We start from the raw sequence: 21,507 nt of genomic DNA, 5'->3' as shown, positions 1-21,507 counted from the left end.
TCGATGGGCCAGGGAAGAAGAAGTGACCTGAACGATATGAGGCAGGTGGTTCTACTGTCAGGGAGAAGATAGTGTTGGTTTAGATGTTAAGCAGGATAATGACAAAGTTAATCTACCTTTTGATTCTATGTTTATTTAACTGCTTTAATTAAAAGCTTTATTCATGCACAAACTCTTGATCTGTTGACAACAGGTTAGTCAAGAAGAACGAAAAGATTATTTTTTTTTTTAGTACATCAAAGTTTTGTTTTTTTTTAACCATGAGCTACACGTTCACAACTATCATGGCAATGTAACATTAAATCCGTACACATTAAGAGGTACGTCATCAAATTCACGTAATGTACTGTATATATTTCTGAATCTAAAATGAATCATCAGCTCTGGCCCAAATCTTCTGCACAAACACAGCAGGACCGAGCACTGACTTGTCTGTGGTTCACCCAGATATGGGCCACATGGAAACTCACCCACAAACCAGTTTTCCGTGTGGGCCACATCTGGCCCACGTGCAACAAGCTGACATTCACACAAAACCACCTTGATGCATAGATGGACCAAACCTCGCACAAACAGCCCGTCTGTATCTGCTGGTCCATCTAGATCATGTCACACATCGACACACAGGAAACAAAATATGTTAACAGAGATTTGGTGACAACTCTCTGGTGAGGGATGTCTGTGAAGCCATCATCTGGGTTGGCTTCTTCAGTTTTACGTGGCTGACTGGTGGAAAAATCTAAATCAAATCTTTAAGTCTCCAGCAGTCGGTCAGAACTGAAGAAGCCACTTGGATATGATGGTGAAATGTCTCCAAGAAAACTCACACAAGTTCAGTTTGCCTTTGCTTCAGCTGTGGTTTAAGTAGCTGTGAGCGATGTCACAACTTTCAGAAGTTCAAACTCCATCATAATTCCACAACATTGTTGGACAATGATGCTACTGACATTATCAAGGACATAACAAAAAGTGTTAGTAAGAGCACGAGGATGTGATGCAGGTCATTGGATTTCCAAACAAACAAAGCTGCAACACACGGGAACTGGAGTTGCTTTACCCTTTTCACTTGGATGATAGTGAATCTTCAAGAAAACTCAAACACATCATACAGTCTTTGCTTTAGCTTTGAAACTGTGGAGAGTTTTAAACTTTAAAAAGTTCTCTTTTAACCACAAACTCCATTACATCATAACTCTGCAACATTTAAACAATGATGGCAGCTAAAAATAACAAATCAAACTTGCTGCAGCAGAACAGGAGTAGTTTATTTTTATTTATTTTTTATTTTTTTACATTCAGACTGTGGCCTTTAGTTAAATGCCATCCAGGTCATAGTACGTCCAAAAAAACAAATACAAAGCTACAACACGGGGAACCAGACTCGACTGAGAGTTTTTTTTTAAGATGTTCTCTCCTTATCAGCAGCTTTATTAGTTCTGAGTTCCTCTTGGAGGAGAGGTGAGCCCATTCATTTTGCTTTAGATGAGTTTAATGTGTTATTACTAAAGTGTACAGTGGGTCCTGTGTTGATATAGGTCTAATTATTTTACATAGTTTTGTCCTCTTGTGGAACTCTGTAAAACTGCACTGAGTCAAGTAGCAACAGTCATGAGGCCTTGAAGGAGGCTGTTCAGAGGGTGGTAGGATTTGGGGCCACTTTTTGCCAAAAAGAAATCCAAACGTGTAATCCAAAATGTGAGAGTGACTTTTTTTCCCCCAGTATTTACAAGAGTAATTACGTTTGCATTTGTAGGTGCTAGATGGAGGAGTAGAGAGGCAGCTCTGTCTGGAACGTCTTAAAAACACTTGATGTGTGCTGATCTCAAGGAATAAATAACCCGGCTCACCGTGGGACTGGCCTGGACCAGCCACAGATTCCCACGACCCCTCCTCTACACACACACACACGTACGCGCTCATCGGCACACAGGCTGCATAGGCGCACAAGCAGCGCGGACACCGAGAGCGAGGGAGCAGAGGGAGGCAGAGCGGCTTTGCACCACTTTTAGTAAAGACTGTATTTTACTAGAAAAGCTTCGTTTCAGGCTCCGCTGTTGCGCTGCGCACCGCCCCAGTGAAGCCCGGGATGAAACGCGTCTTGAACTGAGGAGGAATTATGTGAAAGTGTGGATTACCCCGCGGATCAAAGTGGAGGAGTGGGAGGAATAACTCAGGGGTTATTTGTTTTGATAATGCCGCGGAGCCAGTTTCTGCTTCGGATTTCCGTCCAAAACAAGGCAAGTATCCACTCTGACTGAATGCACGCCGCGTTAAAACGTCAGGAAGTGAATTAATGTAGTGAGCAACAGTGCTGTCGAGCAACATGAATTGAAATACGAGGTTGAAAAATGCATGCGTAAAGGGGGCTGATCATTGATCCAACTTGAAAGAAAGGCTGTTAATCATCTTCTTCGCGCGTCCTGCTGATGCGGCTGTTGTGTCCACTTGCTCGGGGAGGTGAGAAATTAAATCACGAGTTGGGCTGGATCAATCACCGTGATGGTGTGACTCCGTATTTATGACTGCAGTGGGATCGTGAAGTGAAATCACGAGGTCCTGCACGGAGTCAGTCATAGATGACGAGTGGCCGATTGTTTCAGTTAACAGTTCAGCCCGGGTTCAGTGGAGGCTGAGCGGAGAGGGTCGGTGTTGCTCCACAGAGACACTGGAAGAGCTGCAGAAGGGTTGGCATCTCATTACCTCAGCCACATGTCTTATTAAAGCAGCTATTTCCTGTTGTGTGCACTGCGGAGTAAACTATGGTCTCTCCAACACACCCCCTCACCCCCCACTACTCCGCCACTGATGCTGCAGTCAACACGTTTCACTCTTTCCTTTCACTCAGCCATCTTCTCTGTGTCCTCAGTCTGAAGCCAGAGGATGACAGCTGCCAGTCCAGTCTGCAGCCACGCCTCCTCCCACTCCGCCCCCTCCTCACCCGTCTGCCTCTCAGCGTGCCACAGGCACCTGAGGAGAAGCGAGGCCCTCCAGACCAAGCTGCACCTGGGTTCCGCCCCGGGCGTGTGGCTGCTGCTGGGCGTGGTGGTGGTGCTGGTGGGGATGAGCGTGGCGGTGGCCGGCTACGTCTCGGCGGCGCCGCCGAAGCCCGCGGCGGGCGGGCGCGGGAGCACCCACGTCGAGAGGATGAAACTGGCCGGGCCCGTCGTCATGGGAGTGGGCCTCTTCATCTTCATCTGCGCCGCCACGCTGCTGTACGAGAACCGGGACCGGGAGATCCTCAGGCAGGAGACGCCCGACGACCTTGAGGATCTGAAGGGGGGGAGCTGCTGGGAGGACTCGCAGGAGCAGCCCAGCTTCGGCTGCCAAGAGCAGTGGGAGTGCAGGGATGGGGAGCAGGGCTGCTGGGCCACTCCTGCCCACACGCAGTCTCTCCCGAGCCCCCCCTTTCCTCATCCGGAGTCAAACAGACACAACATCACCAGCGGAGATTCACCGCCTCCTCCTCCGCCTCCTCCTCCTGGTGCGGGAGGCAACGACAGCGACGAGCGGGGCGGAAACGAGGAGGAGAAGGAGGGGAGGTCAACCCTGCTGGCCCGAGTCCTGCACCACCAGGAGCCGACCCCTCACCCTCCCTCCCCCTGCCTCTCCATCTCCCGCTCCTCCGTCTACTCAGACTCCTGCAACTCTAGCGAAATCAACTTCAACATACGGACAGACTCTGTCAGCGCCGCCTATTAACTGAACCCCCTCCACCGCTACCGTCTCATGAAATATGCATGATGAGACACACTTAAAAGTTTCACGTGCGCGCACACACACACACACTAACAAGACTATGCATTCCTCAATAAACTGATGAAATGTTTGTCGGTATGTTTTAGTGCCTCCGAATGGCGCATTCGCTGTGACTCACGGCCTGCGAAGGGTGTTTTTGTCCTACATCGTTCTGTGACTCACCCACATTTGAAATGCTGTTTGATGTCAGCTCGCCATCTTGTTGTCTCCGAATTCAACCCGTGCCCAAAAGTCCCTAAAGCCACTACTGGTTTGACCATATTTGGACGTGAGGAGGTTTGCAGGAAAGTTATTTAGGTACCATACTGGGAGACGGACGCGGCCCCTCCCCTCCCTCTTTCTCTCGCTCACACACATCTTCCCTGCAGGAGTCTATATTTCCCCGCTGAAGAGGTTCAGTTGAGAGGACGAGGCAGATTAAGTCTTTATCTAATCTCACGACCATAGTGCTCTCTTCATCCGGCGAAATTGTGCCTCAGCATAAACAAGAGAAGCACACAAGGCCACACTCCTCTCACTCGACACCTACAGCCACGCTATAAATACCAGCTGGTGCTCTGAACACATGCAAGATCGAGTTTTTTTTTTCTTCTTCTTCTTTTGCTGTAATTCAACATTTTCTTCTCTGATAAAGCAAAGAGTCAGTCGCTCAGATTTCTGCAGAGATCTTAAAGAATTTCAATCAGAGGCTGGGTTGAAAGAAAAAGAGCAACAACTTTACAAAAAAAACTAAATAAATAAATAAACCCGGTGAGGCTGTTACGAGTTATTCCTGACGTGGCTTAACTGAGAGAAGCGGTCCTGTGAGTCGGGCAACGGGAGGCTCGCTCTCCCACCATCCCGACCTCTTCATCTCCTCTCTCTTCATCATCATCCGATTCCTACGCTTTATTCAAATGCTCAATCCTTGGCTGCCGCGGAGCCGAGAAGTAGTAGAAAAGAGGGCAAAAACAATGCAGGGGAAAGTGTTAGCAGGTACAATTAAGCCAAAAGCATGTTTGCGGAGAGGAAGGGGAGGGCGGATTTTTATTTTAATTATCGCCAGCGTTTTCTCCTCCGGTCTCTAATTACACGAGGGATCAGTCTGAAGGGTTTTATAGGTGCTTTAGGACTGCTGAGTATTTCCTTGTTGTTCGGGCCCATGCTGGGATCCTGCCATCCAGATGACGACCCAGACTGGAGTGTACAGTAATTCGCAGCCACACATTTCGCTCCCTAAACAACAGCACCCACCCGTGCCCTGCACACACGTGCAGGCCGGGTGGGTGGTGGGGGGGTGTGGGTGTGTGTGTGTGTGTGTGTGTGGGGGGGTGTCGTGTAGGTTTTAAGACGCTGGATGTATATGTTGGAGCAGCAGGGATGAGTTGTGTCTGAATGTTGCGACATGCTGCAAGCAGCCTCCTTCGCACTCGTCTCTCAGAGAAGGCAGCCCTCCCTCTCCTCACCCTCTCACATCAATTCCTTGTGAGTGTTAGATGATCCGATGTGTTTACATGTAGAAGCGAGGAGGATTTGCTCGTCAGTTTATTCTTGCCTTGGGTCCAACGCTAACAGACGTGCATAAATCATCCCTTACTGAAGGTTCTTACGCTTTAATTGAGAGGTTTTGTTCATTTTTAAGGCCGCAGCTCACGGCTCTGTTGGCTTAAAAACAGGAATACCACTCGATAGTGAACTGAGCTGAACTACATCCTCCTAAATATTCATAAAGTTGTCGGAAAACTGTTAAAAATCTGATTACAGTATCCGAGATACCCGGATATCGAGTCAACTGTCATGTAACGCAAACAAAAGCAGCAAATCTTTACAATTCAAAGTGTGGAAACCCCAGGTGTGCTTGTAAGGAGAAGGTGGATTCTAATATCAGAATTGCTGCATATGAATTTTTAATCAGTCGACTGAGACTGTGGTATGAATTATTCTCCTCCTGTTTCTCAGCTCCCGCGAAAGGCTTTTTGAATCTGACACTAAACTGACCAGAGGGAATCGTTTTCACATTTGCTGGATACGCGCGCAGACGCCGCTGCAGCTACAGAAGTCTATAAATCTCCTTGTGTGTTCATCTGTGTTTGTGACTGTACGCCAGTGTTACATAAGTCAGCAGTACAGGCTTCATGCTGCATTGAGAATATAACAGAATCAAATCCCCTCCTCTCTGAGAGAGGTGCCTCCGTGTGTGTGTGTGTGTGTGTGTGTGTGTGTGTGTGTGTGTGTGTGTGTGAATGCAATGCAACGATACTTACATATCTGAGCAGACGGACAGGAAGACATAAGCTGCTTAAACCTCCACCGACTCAGGGCACGTGCAATTTCTAGATTCCTCAAGAGAAAGAGAGGGAAGCTGTCATCAATAATTTTTGCTGTCAGTAAATATGAGGAGATGTGAGTTACTGAGCATCAGCCACTTTCAGAGGGTTTCTTTTCCCCACTTGCACAGCGGATTGACTTAAGAGGACTTAATGAAAAGGGGGAAGCACGACCACAAAGGGAGACGTGTCTTCCAGCCTCCGGCACGAGGACGAATTTTTAACCTTCGCCTGCATTTCACATTCAGCGGTTCGTCATTAGAAACAGCCGGGATGTGTCACCAGCTTGGTTTTACGTGCAACATTCACACCACATACGTGCTGCCGTTAAACCAGTTAATAAGCCAAATGATATTTTCTGACATTTAAAAAAAAAAAGACACACAAGATCCTCCCGGTTACCAGATTCCCCTTTGTACCCGTGTAAAATCTTTGCAGCTGAAACAAAGGGCTTCACTTGTTCAGTGATATGCAGCTTTTCGGCAGCTGTGATTCGCGCCAGATAAATAACAGGTGCATTCCTGACTAATCCAATCCCAGCTTCCGGTCCCTCCAGCAGCCCTCGCCGTCCAGTCAATGGAAGACACATCCTGCTCAAAATGAAAGGACTAATATTCTGTGTTTTTGCCATCTTGGTGCTCACACCTGTTCAAGGTAAGATGACAGTAGGTGGACATCCAGCCAGCGTCTGCTTGTCCAGTATTTATTAATCTTGATAGATGTTTTAATTTATATCACATTAACAGCTTAATTAATCTGTGAAAGACATTTTTTATTTTATACATCATGTCCATGTCATGTTGAGCCTGTGTTTAATTTATATAAATAAATTCAACTGACAAATTTGGGCTGCCACCAAAAATGATTTTTATTTTTGTTCAATCTGAACTTTCTTGATCTATTGCTGTTAGTCTATAAAACACCACAAAACATTTTGTTTATCAGAAGGTTGCTAAGTGTTGCAGCTCGCCAATAAATCCTCACTTTATGATGACGTTAGTGAAGTATTTAGTCCTGGAGAGATGCTAACTAGTGTCAACTCGCTGATACAAATGGGCCGCTCAGGATATTACATGTAACACAATACAGCAGTAAGAGATCCCACTTTAAATCCTCCCAAAAGTTTAAACAACATGTCAAACAAAGACCTTCGTGACCTTCATTAAAGAGGCATTTACTGCAGCGCGGACGAGATGTGCTTCATGAACCGGCACATGAGCACAGATTTAGGTCTCCAGGATATAAAAGCAAGACCGTTGTTCCCTGACAATAAACTATACTATTCTATTGTCTGCTCATTCACCTGAGCTAGCAGTAGCTAACAAGATAAGAGGGGATAAGGATTGGAGTCTCACTGTAACGCATCTCTGAGAAAGAGATTAGTCCTGTTCCTGACTGTAGCTGATAGCGGCACGCAAGCCAGACAGCAAGGAAGTGGAATCCATCCAAAACAACGTGCGTGCTAATCTGTTGTTGTCTACTACTAGGTATCTTTATAGTACTTATAAAGTAAAATTACACCACTAATATAAGGTTGCATTATACTATCCTTTCTGTAAAACAGATCCTGATCCATGACACAAGTATTAAATTTATGGAGTGAGCAGGACAGCGCAGGAGGAACAACTAAGAGTTTTTCCTACTCCTGCATTATGTTCTCCTGCCGTTAATCCCAGTATCTGTCTGGTTGATAAAAACACGATGCTGCTCCGAGACTTGGAGCGCTCCCCGAATAACGCAAATCATCCACTCAAAGAAACAAATTCCAGACGGCTGCAGGATAAACAAAACATTTCTGAGATGCTGAAGTGTTCAGCAGAATGTTGGTCATGAGTTTGGCTTGATGTCCTCCAGCGGCGCTCCAACACTTCACACATCCCTGAATAATGAACGCTTCCAACAGGCTATTACATAAATGTCTCAAAATCCCAATAACTAAGAGCACTGTATTCATTCATTATGAACTGTTTATGAGATTTACTGTCCTTAGCTGCATTTAAATCTTGTGTTAGTCTGCAACTTTATATCTGCCCTCCAGGTCTTACTTGCAAAAGAGGTTTCCAGTCCAAGACGGGCTTATCCGCTTTAACAAATCAACCATTTTTATTTTAAAAAAATAACTTCTGTGAGAGCTGCTTTATGTTTATCAAAATCAGTCTTCCCACTACGGCTTTACTGTGTCTGTGGGCTCAGGTGAGGAAGAGGAACAGCAGGAGCAGCCCATGGAGTCGGTGGGATTTGAAGAAGATGAGGAGTATCTGGAGTGCTTCCGCTGTGATCTGGGTTTCTGGGATGCCTGCTACACGACTGAAACGAACTGCAGCCTGGGGGAGCGCTGCTACACGGGCCGGGGGAAGGCAGGTGTGTTGGAAAAAAACTGTGTCTAATTAATATACAGTGATGGGTGTAAATGTGCATGAATGTTAAACACTGACTCACATGTCTCCCCAGCTGATGCCCTGGATATAAAGATGCTGGGTTGTGTAAAGGCAGAGGAGTGCGATGTGGAGACCACGGTGGAACTCCTCATGAACAAAACCATCTTCACCATGACCAAACACTGCTGCGACACCCCTTTCTGTAACTCAGCACACAAACTTCCAGTCTACACACTTTTGTATCTGAGTACAGCTTTGTTAACAGCCTGGCACTTCACTGGAGCCTCAGTACGATTATAACAAACAGGAATTTATCCAGTGTTGTCCAAAAAAGGTCTGTTGAAGTAATGCTGGAAGGATGTCCTTTTTGTATTATTTACTAAGGAGACACTAGATACATTTGGAATACATTTATTAACTAACACATTAAAACCATTATATTTTGTGTTACATTTCATGTTTTGTGTTTAACCACAGGAAATAGCTTTTTTTTGCTACCAGATTTGCAACACATGTAGGATAATAAATGTTACAGCAACCGTGTCATGTATTGTGCATGTCTTTAGCTACTTCTGTAGGTGAATCTCATTTAAGTCCTGCTCTCTAAATATTTAACAATGAATGAACAAACTGACCACAATGGTGCAAAGATCTGTTTGCAGCAGCGGCAGAGTTCAGCTGCTGTTCAGCAGCTCTCCAGCAGAGGGCGTGAGCTCATCTTTCATGAAACTCTGTAAATCCACGTCTTTGTCCTCCAGGTCGAGGCTCAGGAACTTTTCCACGAAAAACCTGCACCTGTTGGAAGCAAACATGTTTACATTTATTCGCTTTTTATTTTTTTTTCCCCCCCATCATTCTGTGCAGCTCAACAAACCTCTTTGCTTGCTCATCCAATGAAGTTTTATCAGTGTGGTTGATGGGCCTTCCTGTTCTGTACAGCTCTGACACCTTAATAAAATGTCAGTCAGTTTGTGTTCAAGCTTCAGTGTCTGTTTAACTCAGTGTCTGTGTGCATGTTTACCTCCACTCCTCTCTGCACAAGGCAAGTTGGCAGGCCAGCCAGTGTGGCGATGTTTGCTGCATAGCTGGACTGACAGATCCCTTCCCTCAGCTGGTAAAGAAACACCAACTCATCTCCGTCCACTGCTGTCTCTAGGGTCTAATAACACGCATGAATACGCGCAAACACAAATACACTCAGTCATACTAATGAAACGATGCGAAAAATCTTATGTGGAGTCTCATCTAGTCGGTCATTTGTACGTTTCAGCTTCATTAAACCTCAGTGAACATTTACATAAACACTTCAGGTTCCATTTTATCTCTGTGTACCAGACGAGACAGCAGCCCGGAGGACGGTAGCAGGCCCAGCTGAAGCACGCTGTGGAAGTTAGTGGCCAAAAGGACATGAGGAACATCGACCGCAGCCTTTCTCAGCCAATAAGAGATCGATGCAGCCAGCAAGGACAGACCGTCCACCTGAAGAGGAAACATTATATCTGTGGCAAAACGTTTGGATCTTAATCTAGCTTAAGCTCTTTACACAAACTGTTGAAAGACTGAGGCTGAACAAACCAATTAATTAATTAACCCGTCTATTAGTATAAAGATGAACAGATCCATCCACCACATTGCCTCTTTTCTATTGATCTCATGTTAGAAAACGTGACAACTTGATTGATGCTATTGTGTCGCCTTAATCATGCCACAGTAACCGCATCAGGATTAAGTAAGACTTTCAGTTTGACACAGACTGACCCACATCTACATGCACACGTTTACAAGAAGGTTAACATGCAGCTGTGGTTGTTGCACATATTGATGCGGCATCTTGTCTTCATTTCTGACCGTGAACAGTGAGTAGGCATGAAAAGTATAATAACAAGTAACAAAAGAGACAGTCCTTGCTCTTGTGCCACCTGCAGGTAAAGTGTTGCAGCTTCTAGTTTTTTTTTATTAAGTTAATTTTATACACGTTAATGCAGCAGTGATACATTTCAAACATACAGTTGCTTGTTGACGCAGTCAGGAGATGAGGAGGTTATTCGATATTTGTCTCCGTTTCAGCTCTGATTTTGATCTCTATGAAATCCTGATTGAAACATCTGTCTGCGGAGCTGCTAAACACTTAACTCTGTTCACTAGCTGACTCCCACGGCCGCCCATGGGTTAGGATGCGTTAGTGGAAAGCGGGGTTTTTAGAGTTATTTTGCTGAAACAGCTGCTTGGTGTGACAGGCACAGTGAGAGCAGAAAGCTGTCGCCACACTACAGAAACTTGTTTTCCTCAGTGAGGCTGAAAAGAGCTGCGGATTTAAGGGGTATACAAGGAGTGACCCCTTTAACATTGTCACATTCTTATCATTAAAATATCAGTTATAATCAGCAAGTTTTTGTCACAAAATCTGTGCACCATGAAACTCATTCAGTCTACATTGATTACTTAGTTGTGTCTTTTGGCTTCTGCCTCTCACACTTCTATTGGTTCTTTAGATAAATGTAAATGGTTGGATGATGCAGGTATAAAGAAACTTATAGTTACACAAAAATAAAATATAGACATGACATACAGTATAAATAACAACATTCATTTTATTCACTGTATTTAACTTTTTAATTATTTTTATTTAATTTCCTATGTATTTGTAAATGTATTTAATTTGTAGTGTTTCTTGGTAATTATGCAGATATGGGGTAGAGGGTGTCATTCAACTTTGCTGTGTATATTTTAATGGCATATAAATGCATTAATTGCGTGACTTACTTATTTACCTGTAGTGGAGGTTTGCTCCTCCGTACTCTGTGCACGGTGGTTACAGATGTCCCGGTAACTGCCAGCAGGCGGCACACATTGACACTTCTATATCTGTCTCAACAGCTGCTGCTATTTTCTCACTAATAGGTGACACATGTGCTGAGCTGAGGGTCTGTACGTGCTGCAGCTTTGAACCGAGCAACATTGGTTGGGGCTGGTTACAGGTGCTACGCATTAATGACACACTGTGTGTCCTTGTTATTTGTGTGCGTATGTACCTAATTAACAACGTGCTGGAACAAATTCTTCTTACCGTGTTAGTTCCTTTTCCAAACTCATCGATGAGGACCAATGAGTTGCCAGTGCTGTTGTTAAGAGCCTGGGCCATCTGGAGAGCAGAGACAAAAACCGTTAAACTGCACAGTTTTAACACGGTTTTATTGTCGGCGTTGCGTTTGTGTGAAGGTTGTAGGCAGAAGTTACTTCATAAGAAAATCTTGACAGGTGGAGAGTGGGAGACGGACTAGAGGACATCAGTGTTGAGAGTTCATATATTTTACTTTTGCACCCACACACACTGACACAGACACACAGACGTACTTGTACGCATAAAAAATGTGTGTGGTACCTGGTTGAGATCTACCATGAAGGTGCTGAGGCCTAAAGACACAGACTCTCTGCTCTGCATGCGAGTGAAGATCCCATCCACCAGACCGACCTCTGCCTCCTTTGCGGGCACGTCAGAGCCAATCAGAGCCATGAACACAATCAGACCCACCTGCCAAAAGCAAAACAGAACACATGTCGAACGTCATGACTGAATGGCAAGCGCAGGGGTGTTTATAAACTTGTAAACCGAGTGGGAGAGCCAGTGAAATTCTACCAGTAAAATAATTTGGAAAGCAAAATATGAAGCTTGTACGTCATGAAGTAACTACTGGTGCTGAAGAAAACTGGTTCCAGACGTGGATTTCTGAGAGAAGAGTCTCCCAATTAAATAATTTCGTTGTTAAAACTCTCTAACTTCTCAAAGGCTCATCACTGGGTGTAGAAAAAAACACAATGGGCCCAAAAGCACCCGAACATCACTTATGCCTGGTTCAAATACAGTAAACTAACACAAATATCTGGTGTAGTTGAAACGACATAAATGGATTCTGCTGTTACTGAGCAAATCACCATAATCCGTTGATTATTGCTGCTGTTACTGAAATGACCTCACTCGCATATGCTTATCGTACTTGTCAGGACCAGACTATCCTACTTGTTTGATGTAGATGCTCTTGCCAGAGGAATTGGGGCCAGTGATGATCTTGACTCTACCCTCCGACTCTGAGCTCTGGAAGGAGTTGGCTACAAACATAGGAGAGCACAGCTCCAACAGAGGATGCCTGGGAAAATATGAAAATACATAAATATACAAACTGCAATTATGTCCACTCAGAGTGTGAGCGCCTACCTGCCCTGTGTGATCGTTATCTTCCTGCAGCTGGTCAGCTTGGGGGAGGTGTAGTTGTACTCCTGGGAGGCGCTGCTCATAGCTATCAGACAGTCCAGCTCAGCAATGAGATCCAGAACCTGCACAACACACACATTAAACACATTATTTTAATACCAACACTATGTTTTTTTTGTTTTTTTTTATCTGAAGCTGAAGTTATGTTTTATCAAAATCATGCACCAACCTTGTAGAGGGAGGCGCTCTTCTCGAGGATTGTGTTCTGCAACTGTGTCATTACTGCCGTCTCCATGTCTGAGAAACAGGACGTTTATCATCAGGAAAATATCTCTCAGCAACAAATATCAGCAACACAGCTATCACACTACGGTGATATGCGAGACAGTAACGGACCTCTGATGTCACAATGCAAGTCTCCAAGAAGTTCGTCTAGCTCCCTGGTTCTCTGGCTGCGGTAGTGCAGTCGGTCCTCTGAGAGAAACTAGGCCACGCACACACATCATAGACATAAACACAAAGATAATGCAGACCTCATAAACCCCTAAGTATTTTTTAATCAGTCAAGATGATAAACATACCATAAAGTCAAGACCCTCTATCTCAAAATCCTCTTTATCTACCATAGTGGGAAGCCGAGGCACAGAGAGCAGAAATCCAATCTGTAAATAGGATGAAACACTGATACATAAGCGCTGACAAAGCTGTATGATTCCAGAGAAACATTTTCAACAGAAGAGTAGCTAACAACGCAGTCTATATGAGTCAGTGCTGTGTAGAAGTCCGACCAGCGGGATGTAGATGACACAGCACGACGGGATTCGAGCATCCAGATGTTCAAGCTCTCTCCTGGCAACATCTGTCAGGAAGTCAGACAGCCCCATCATCCTCCTCTTCTCTAAGAGAGGGAGAGTGTGTAATTATGCGCTCAGTCCGAGCAGCACTTAAAGGTCAAATGGGTTCAACTTGAACAGGCAGCGCTCCACAGCGCGTACTCTCATCGATGGCAGGATCCACGTTTGGTTTGATGGTGAAGCGGTTCTCTGCTAAACTGGTTTCAAAATCCACCTGCAAAACCCAAATTAGATATTGTGAAACACGTTCATAAATCCAGACAATCACAGTGAAAATGTATATATCGTGTGTGGGAATTGTGGGATGAGAACGGGGACGATTTAACGGGAAGAACTCACAACTCGGCTGATGAGAGAAGCCATATAGTGGAGGTCGTCAGAGAACCCTTCACTTATATCCCTGAATAGCTGAATAGACTGAGGCAGGTGTCGCACTGTGTCCCTGATGCACACCGCACTAAAGACCGTCTGACAAACATGGACACACACACACCATTTATCCAACATTTAGCAAAACCTGGAAAATATGCAACTGCTGACATTATCCCGTAGCTCCAACCTTGTACAGACTCTGCCAGTCGGTCACTTTGGTGTGAGAGAGAGACATGCGGCGCAGAAGAGTCTGTGACACACAGACACACACTAACATTAACTCACATACTGAAGGTACGATACCACTGATTCTGGTAAATGGTATAAGGTGCGTGGAAAGAAATTAATTGGTACTGGTATGTTTCTGATGCCGCGTAATGAGGACTGCAGCGTGCTCAGTGCATCCGAATTCTTAGGTGATGTGAAGAAACGTATCACTTCCTGTCTCCTTTGTAGCTCTGCCAGTTCCTGTCTGGGCCTCAAAAACCACTGACTGACAGAAATGAAGATGACACAGTTGTGGTACATCTAGTGTCTTTCAGAGTAGCCAAAGAATAAGTCATGATTTTGTAAAGAAACATGTGTTGACTTGATAACTTTTGGACCTGTCATTTGTGTGGCAATGACTCTCCCTTTCTCTTTTGTGTAACTGGACACAGAATTGCTTCTCACCGTAGCAGCTTAGATCCAAACTTGCACCTGCAGCGGTTCAGTATCGCTGTGATGAACACAAAAGAACAGGTAGTTCATATGAACCCTAGCGTATAATGTCAGGTGATAAACTCCTGAATTGCTACCACATGTGTTACGTACCATAAAGACTGAGTCCTTCCTTTTCACCTGAGTGCAGCTTGTAAACTGAAGGGTGGAGTTCAGATTTGAAGATCTGCAGTACACTGAAAGAAATTACAAACCCTTTGTTTGTTTCTGCTTTAGGCATGTTCTACAAATCAGATGTGATTTACTATATTTTACAGTCTAACGAATTATCTTTATTTCACTTGATATACAATAACTAAACTGCAACAACGTCTTAATGCAATCTGGGTTTATTTATTCAGCAAAGAACAATTAATAAAGGATCCAGGAGATCTGTGTCAGCCTTTGCTTACCTGTAGGTATCTCGGTCAATGTACACCACACCTTTACTGCATTGGGAGGAAACAACGGGTACCTCAGAGAAGCAATATGTCACATTCATTAAAAAATGTCTTTATTTTCATAGGTTTGGTTTGCTGGTTTACAGAAGCTAGATGTACAGCATGTTTGAGAGAGATTTGTTACTAAAATGAGAAGCAAAAGTAGCTCCTCAATGAAGAACTCTTTCAAGGTCTCCATTGAAAAAAAGTGTCATCACTGTGTGTGCGTTAGGACATGAAAGTGTGTCTCACAGCGTGTAGGCGTGAAACTGTAGGATCGGAACTCCAACACTGCTGTCTTCCAGCTCCACTCCCACTCTCCTCCTGTCCAGACATTTTAGCAGAGCACCCACTGCCCTCAGCTAGCCAGGAGATGTACACACACACACATTCAGACGCAAGAAAATGATGGACAGTTCATGATCTGCTCCTGCAGAACCTTTGATTGATAGGATGAGGTGTAGGCTCACCATCAGAGGAGAGTCAAAGGAGATACAGGAGGAGAGGTAGGACATTTTGTCTCTCTCTGAAATGGAAGCAGGAAGGAGAGGCAGATGGGCAGAGAGTAGCCTTTGCTTCCCCACCCCCAGACCTGCAAAATACAAAACGGAGCTGTTATTTGTGAGAAACCGTTTAATTGATTTATTATGGATATTAATGCATGGTGTCAGATTACCAAAGTCAACATTTGGATATGTGACAATCTCTGGTTTGTAGTGTGGGTTTGAACCTGGAAAACAAAAGAGAACAATTTAGAGAACAATACCAAAGGCACGCCAAACTGTATCACTACACTATTCTCAATAAAGGAAACATTAGGGAGTGTATCACAGCAATACAATCCTTCTTCCCTCTTATCACATTACTGGCTACAGTGTCGAACATCCCTAATCTCTTCTGATTCCCTTGACCCAGAAACCACTTGTTCCATGCAACATCTAAACAACATTTTCTAAGATTTTTTTTTTTCAGTTTCCCCTCCTCCATGCCAAGATAAAAGTTGTGCCACAGAGCTCACCCAGCTGCTGCAGGTACCGGGTCATGCAGCGCTCCTGCTTTGCACTGGTAATGATTACGTGGGGACTAACCTCCTGAATGACTGAACAGAAAAGTGTATGTGTATACGACGTTAGACAACCCACAAATGCTAGTTATTATTATTATAGTTTATCTGAATTATTTAAATTCGAATATATATTCAGTACATACACATGGGCTGAGTTGTATTTAAAAACACATTTGTTAATCAGATGTTTTGTTTACCTTTGGCCAGCAGGTGGAGTTCAAAGTTATCAGGAGTATCGACCATATAATGTAAAGATGAGTCCCCGCTGTCATAGAAGCAGAGGCCTACTTGCCCATGTTGAACCAAAACACTCAGTAAAACCTACAACAAACACCCAAACACAAGAGTGTATATCTGACTGGTGTAAACATCTGCTGGTGTGAATGTGTCCGTATGAGCTTACGGCAGGTGAGTCTTCCTCCTCTTCTTCCTCGCCATTTAAGACAGGGGGACCAAAAAGTAACCCTCCACCTCTTAGGTCTTCCAGAGATGCCGCCATTACGAGTTAAAAATGCGAAGAAGCCGTCAAATGACGTAACTTAGTGATCTTTAATTTTGTGTTTTCGGTCACCTGTTGAATGAATGTACTTGAAGTCACTGTTTTAGCTGTTTTGTCCTCTTTATCAGAAAGATATTCTGGGCCGTTTTACCTGTCAGGTGCTAACTGTGTCTGCTGTTTGCTGCTGATTAGATAGTAAATATTTTGTGGAGTTTTTCCTCTATGAAGTGTTTCCTGCTGCTTTCGCAGAGGGAGCTATGACAACTGTCAGCTAAACTTAGCCAAAACTCACCGTGAAGCTCCGTAAACACGAGGAAAGTCGTATTTATGAGAATTATTATTTGATAATTATCAGAAAGCTCATCACTACAAGGACCTGTAGATGATATCCGTTACATTAATTTAATAAAATATTTAAAATATCCTTAAAATTATTAGCTAACAATTAGCGAGTAAATATCTGGTTAACTGGCGAGTGCTAGTTAGCTCATTTAGTCAAAATAACTTTTATTTCCACCGAGTAAGCCAGCATACACGATTACTCATTTTAAAAAGGTTCCAACACGGTCACACGTCTATTACCTACCCATGTAGTTACTGAAGTTAACGCGATTAAAATGTGTTTTGTAGCGTTAGCAACTGTTAGCTTGTTTTACACAATCTCGCTCAGATCTGTTAGCTCGCGCTGATAGCTCCTTTTTGGTAGCTCTGTCGCCTTGGCAACAGCAACCTGCTCCATGAGGCGCTAAATGTCATTTCTTTGTTTAAATTACGAATAAAAAACTCGATAAATAAGTAGATAAAGATATACTATATGGATATATTAAAGTGTTTATGATCCGTGTTTTTATTTTGTAAGCAAATGATTGAAATTAGTCATTGCAAGTAAAAGCATTGAAAAGTCTTACTTATGAAAAAAGGAGGTTTTGCAAAACACAGCGGAAAAGAATAAAACAAGGCTTCAAAAACAGAATTATGTTTTACCATGTACCATTTCCATTTTCAATAGGAGTAAATCTCCATCTATGTATCAGACATGATGTCATACAAAGTGTATATCGATCAGCCATAACATTATGACCTAATAGCTAATATTGTGTAGGTCTCTCTTGTGTCCAAAACAGTTGTGACTCATCAGAGAATGGACGCAGATCTTCTGAGGGTGTCCTGTGGTGTCTGGTAACAGATTGTTAGTGGGAGTACTATGGGTTGAGTGGAGAGGTCTCTGTGGATCATCCCACAGATACTTGATCAGTTTTGAGTTGTTCCTAAACTGTTTTTGTGTGTGTGTCTATGTCCGGCTGCATACAGTATTGTCACAAGATGGTCAATGATATTCAACCGTTAGTCGTCATAATGTTATGTGTTTATGTACCATTGTGCTGCAGGAGGTGTTAGCTGATTTCTGAGTAATTTTTTATGACCAGTGATTTCCTAACTGAATATGAGCTTTGTTCCTCAAACTAAGAGCCTTTACGTCACCACACAACACTACTGAACTTTTCTTGTGGTTTGCGAAAGTTGGCAACAACAGCAATCAACAACTTAAATTTAAATTTATTTTATTGTGTATACAAAACAAGAAAGGGTAGCTTTGCCAAGCACGTTTCAAAGAAACACAAGAACGTTTCACATTACAAATACTTTTTAATATTTTTAATAAATAAGATGAACAATAAATAAACTCAAGCAACAAGCACATATAAAATTCCTGTATCCGTGTGTGAAAATTAATCCAGTAGGTAGCGCTGGAGAAAAGGGGGAAGAGGCAGTTTGTCCGTTTGATCCTGCCTTTGCCGTCCTAAAAACTGACGAATCGACAGTCCACTTAAATCCATCAGGGTCGGGGGATCGCCTGAAAACAAAGAAGAAGTAATTTTTTAATATTGCTGCCTTTTGTTTATTACTCTTTATGATATACATATATTTTTTGTGTAAACGTGATACTCACGCTTGGTTCCGTTCAGGTACCGTAGACGTATGCTGGCTCCCCCTCTCACACTGCTCACCGCTGGAAACAACTCCACTCCGCGAGGGAGGTCCTTAAATGCAACTCCTAGGTAGCTGCCATCAACAACAAACCCCAGTGTCCCCTCATCAGCGTCCAGGACCAGCAGGACACGCTCAGGAATTAGGAGAGGTGTGTCTGCCACTTCCTCTGTGTTTGATGACGACTGTACCCTAAAATCGCTTACAGCCGCAGAGTGACAACTCCTCCTTTTCCCTGGGTAATGCTGCAGAGTTTGTCCATCATGCCAGAGCTGATTGGTTTTGAGCTCCCAGCCCCAGGACTGTGAGTCTCCACCCACCAGCACATTGTACCCCGAGGCCTGCAGAGGACATCCCCGCCTTGAAACGCCCAAGACAGCATGGCTCCCTCTGTGTTCGGGGCTCCACAACAACTCCCAGACATGAAGCCCAGTCTTCACCCCCATTTCTGCCCTCACTCCATCACTGCTAAGCTCAGCAGGCGAACGTGTCACTTCCTGTTGGCAGGGCGATAGCAGGAAGTGAGGAGAGCGGTGGTCTGAGCTCCAGTGCGAGCGGCCATCTTGTGGAGAAACCGGGCGAGAGTTCAAAGTGACCGCAAGGCGAGAGGAGGTTGGGACGGCTAGCAGGGGAAAGGCGGATGAAGGGGGTGGAGGGCTGTCGGCTGCCTTGTTGTACACCCAGACTGACAGTAGGAGACCCATGATGCGAACCAAGTGGCAGGCAAGTGTCGTCAAAGAACTGTGGAGAACATGGACAACAAAACCACTTATTTATACACCGATCAAGTAACTAACAGGAAGTCAGAAACATGCTCACTGAACAAATACAAACTTACATCAACATAAATGATACATTAACATTTAAACAGCACGCTGTAGCTGACCCAGGTGGAGCTAATTCTAGTCATGAATTCATTGACTTGTTCATTTATTCACACATCATGTCTGTCCAGGAATGCATTGAGGTAAACACCTAATTTAAAATGTACAGCTAAAAATGCACATAAAAACACAAATAATAAAATGATAAATGTGAAGGATGGTACAAAAAGAAAAATAATTACAATTGTTAAAATGAGATCATATCACGTATGTTTTAATTTAAATTGTCATAGATAAAACTATGTCACTAGGTGTGACAGCGGCAGGGCAAGTCAGTGCAAAAATAGAGATAGGATAGGAGAGATAAAAGGACTTAATAGATTCATAATAGAATATATTAAATGTGGAAAATATATTTACAGTTGCTGTAGAAAAGTAATAAAAAAAGACCCCACTATGGACATTGTGGCTTCTCCAATCAGAGTATTCCACTTGATAATATTGCACAAAATTACATAAGTAAATCCTGAAGTAAAGGCGAACGAATGGTCTAGATGATCTGGCCCATTACATACACTAGTAGTGTTTTAATATATCATCACATATAGACTACTGTATGCTCATTATTGCTTCTTCTTCTTTTTTTTTTTAATAAAACTCAATCTTTAGGGAAAATGCAGTGGAGATATACAGAGAAGTTCACATCACACTGTAAGTAGCTAAGAACTCTTCCTATGTATCAGAGTAACTGGTTTAAATTCATTCAGAAGAATTAAGAGAGAAATAAGTTGTTTCCCCCGAATTAAAATTATGTCCTATGTAAATGAATCTTTAAATCTGACCTGGTTTGAATGGTCCCCTCTGGTCCTTGAGAGCAGACTGTCCCCGGACATCCTCTGTCTCGGTGTTTATAAGAGTCTCTTATCAAACATCTCGGTGGTCTTATCGCCGCTCCGTAACGTAACCGCTCCGGTGTGTGATGCTGTCCGGGTCGACCTCCGGGACAAGAACAGCACAGTCCATCACTTCAGTCTGACGCCATTCAGAGGCGAGTCCACAAGGACGAGAGCTACATGACGTGTTTACAAAGCGGTGAAGGAAAAAGGGGAATCGATATGTGTCTGGTTTATGGCTCGTCCGTTTTCCTCCATATAGACAAACATATACAAATAATTATTTTCGTTTACCGCGTCCTGTAATGGATGTAAACGTAAACGGCGAAACACAGGAAGAGAATCAGACTCGGGCTTTTATATAATAAGAAGAGGAAAATGAAATAAAACCCAAAACGGCTCATTATTAGATGAAGCGCATGCGCATTGGGATCGGGCAGGAAAACGAGTTTCCAGTAAAGCCCTGAACGATGTCTTGCAGGTAAAGTGGCACAACCTTTTGTTCTTAAGTGCACACTCACCTGCCACTTCATTACAGAGTATCTGCAGGATCTTGAAAAGTGTTAATTGTCGATAATTCAATTTTGGGGAAATTAAGACAGTTAAAAAGTGTTAAAAAGTCTTATCCCCACTTCATGAGATCTTAAAATTTGAAAGTATTTGAAAGGAGTTAAATTACGAGTTTGAGTCCAACAACGTTGAAAAGGTGTTTATTTGTGTGAGTTTATTTGTTAATTAAAAAACAAGGATGAACTGGTAACATAAAAACTAATTCTAGGTGCGTTCGTAAATTGAGTGTCCCAGAACTTATGCGGGCGGAAATTCAGAGGTATAAACAGTGTTTCCACAGAGCAGTAGAGCACCACTGTTTGTCGGGCGGCAACTATCCATTACTAGCTTCTGTGCCAGTAGTGTTGCGAATGTTCGCAACACTCACATCCAGAGGTCAGACCCAGGACTTCTGGCGATGTGAAGGCACACCAAAGGTGATTTTCTATGTGAAAGAGGTAGATTGACAGGTTTACTGTGGCACTCTGTGTGAAAAGGTGCACTGTTTAGGCAGCTCCTGTGTCGTTGAATCAGTGGAGTGCTGACTGAACGTAATGTCTTCTGCCTCCATTTACCACTTTACTAAAACATGTTGGATTCATGTTAATATGTATTTAAAGCAATTCAAATTTGTGGGGGAAAAATTAAAAAAAATATATAAAAATGACTAAT

The 21,507-nt window shown here is 43.5% G+C and overlaps 4 protein-coding genes across 5 annotated transcripts; 2 read left to right on the top strand and 2 right to left on the bottom strand.

Moving 5' to 3' along the window:
- Positions 1 to 1,172: 1,172 nt before the first annotated feature.
- LOC125016757 lies at positions 1,173 to 4,507 on the top strand. The gene is made up of 2 exons (XM_047599439.1): positions 1,173 to 2,237; positions 2,867 to 4,507. The coding sequence occupies exon 2, from the start codon at positions 2,881 to 2,883 to the stop codon at positions 3,697 to 3,699; it is 819 nt and encodes a 272-aa protein (XP_047455395.1). The 5' UTR covers positions 1,173 to 2,237; positions 2,867 to 2,880; the 3' UTR covers positions 3,700 to 4,507.
- A 560-nt stretch (positions 4,508 to 5,067) lies between these two features.
- LOC125016759 (protein Bouncer-like) lies at positions 5,068 to 8,984 on the top strand. The gene is made up of 3 exons (XM_047599441.1): positions 5,068 to 6,716; positions 8,256 to 8,423; positions 8,514 to 8,984. Exons 1-3 carry the CDS (start codon positions 6,662 to 6,664, stop codon positions 8,738 to 8,740), a joined length of 450 nt encoding a protein of 149 aa, XP_047455397.1. The 5' UTR covers positions 5,068 to 6,661; the 3' UTR covers positions 8,741 to 8,984.
- Positions 8,839 to 17,270, bottom strand: msh5 (mutS homolog 5). Of its 2 annotated transcripts, XM_047599435.1 has the most exons (26): positions 17,167 to 17,270; positions 16,485 to 16,652; positions 16,279 to 16,402; positions 16,034 to 16,114; positions 15,692 to 15,745; positions 15,486 to 15,607; positions 15,268 to 15,377; positions 14,989 to 15,024; positions 14,690 to 14,772; positions 14,549 to 14,594; positions 14,231 to 14,369; positions 14,064 to 14,126; positions 13,844 to 13,972; positions 13,646 to 13,718; positions 13,439 to 13,548; positions 13,232 to 13,312; positions 13,047 to 13,134; positions 12,880 to 12,947; positions 12,654 to 12,772; positions 12,459 to 12,585; positions 11,823 to 11,972; positions 11,508 to 11,582; positions 9,773 to 9,919; positions 9,462 to 9,599; positions 9,315 to 9,388; positions 8,839 to 9,235 (listed from the first exon to the last, which is right to left on the bottom strand). In XM_047599435.1, exons 2-26 carry the CDS (start codon positions 16,578 to 16,580, stop codon positions 9,115 to 9,117), a joined length of 2,454 nt encoding a protein of 817 aa, XP_047455391.1. In that variant the 5' UTR covers positions 16,581 to 16,652; positions 17,167 to 17,270; the 3' UTR covers positions 8,839 to 9,114. The 2 variants fall into 2 exon arrangements, with proteins under 2 accessions (XP_047455391.1, XP_047455392.1); XM_047599436.1 differs by lacking the exons at positions 8,839 to 9,235; positions 9,315 to 9,388; positions 9,462 to 9,599 and adding an exon at positions 11,212 to 11,270 and having other exon boundaries at positions 9,785 to 9,919.
- An 855-nt stretch (positions 17,271 to 18,125) lies between these two features.
- Positions 18,126 to 20,835, bottom strand: si:ch1073-228j22.2 (SPRY domain-containing SOCS box protein 4). The gene is made up of 3 exons (XM_047599438.1): positions 20,236 to 20,835; positions 18,532 to 19,310; positions 18,126 to 18,435 (listed from the first exon to the last, which is right to left on the bottom strand). Exons 2-3 carry the CDS (start codon positions 19,271 to 19,273, stop codon positions 18,311 to 18,313), a joined length of 867 nt encoding a protein of 288 aa, XP_047455394.1. The 5' UTR covers positions 19,274 to 19,310; positions 20,236 to 20,835; the 3' UTR covers positions 18,126 to 18,310.
- Between the last annotated feature and the right edge of the window lie 672 nt (positions 20,836 to 21,507).

Source organism: Mugil cephalus, chromosome 11, assembly GCF_022458985.1.
Source record: "Mugil cephalus isolate CIBA_MC_2020 chromosome 11, CIBA_Mcephalus_1.1, whole genome shotgun sequence".
Lineage (NCBI taxonomy): Eukaryota > Metazoa > Chordata > Actinopteri > Mugiliformes > Mugilidae > Mugil > Mugil cephalus.
The sequence above is the reverse complement of the archived record's forward strand: the minus strand, read 5'-3'. Positions and strand labels throughout refer to the sequence as shown.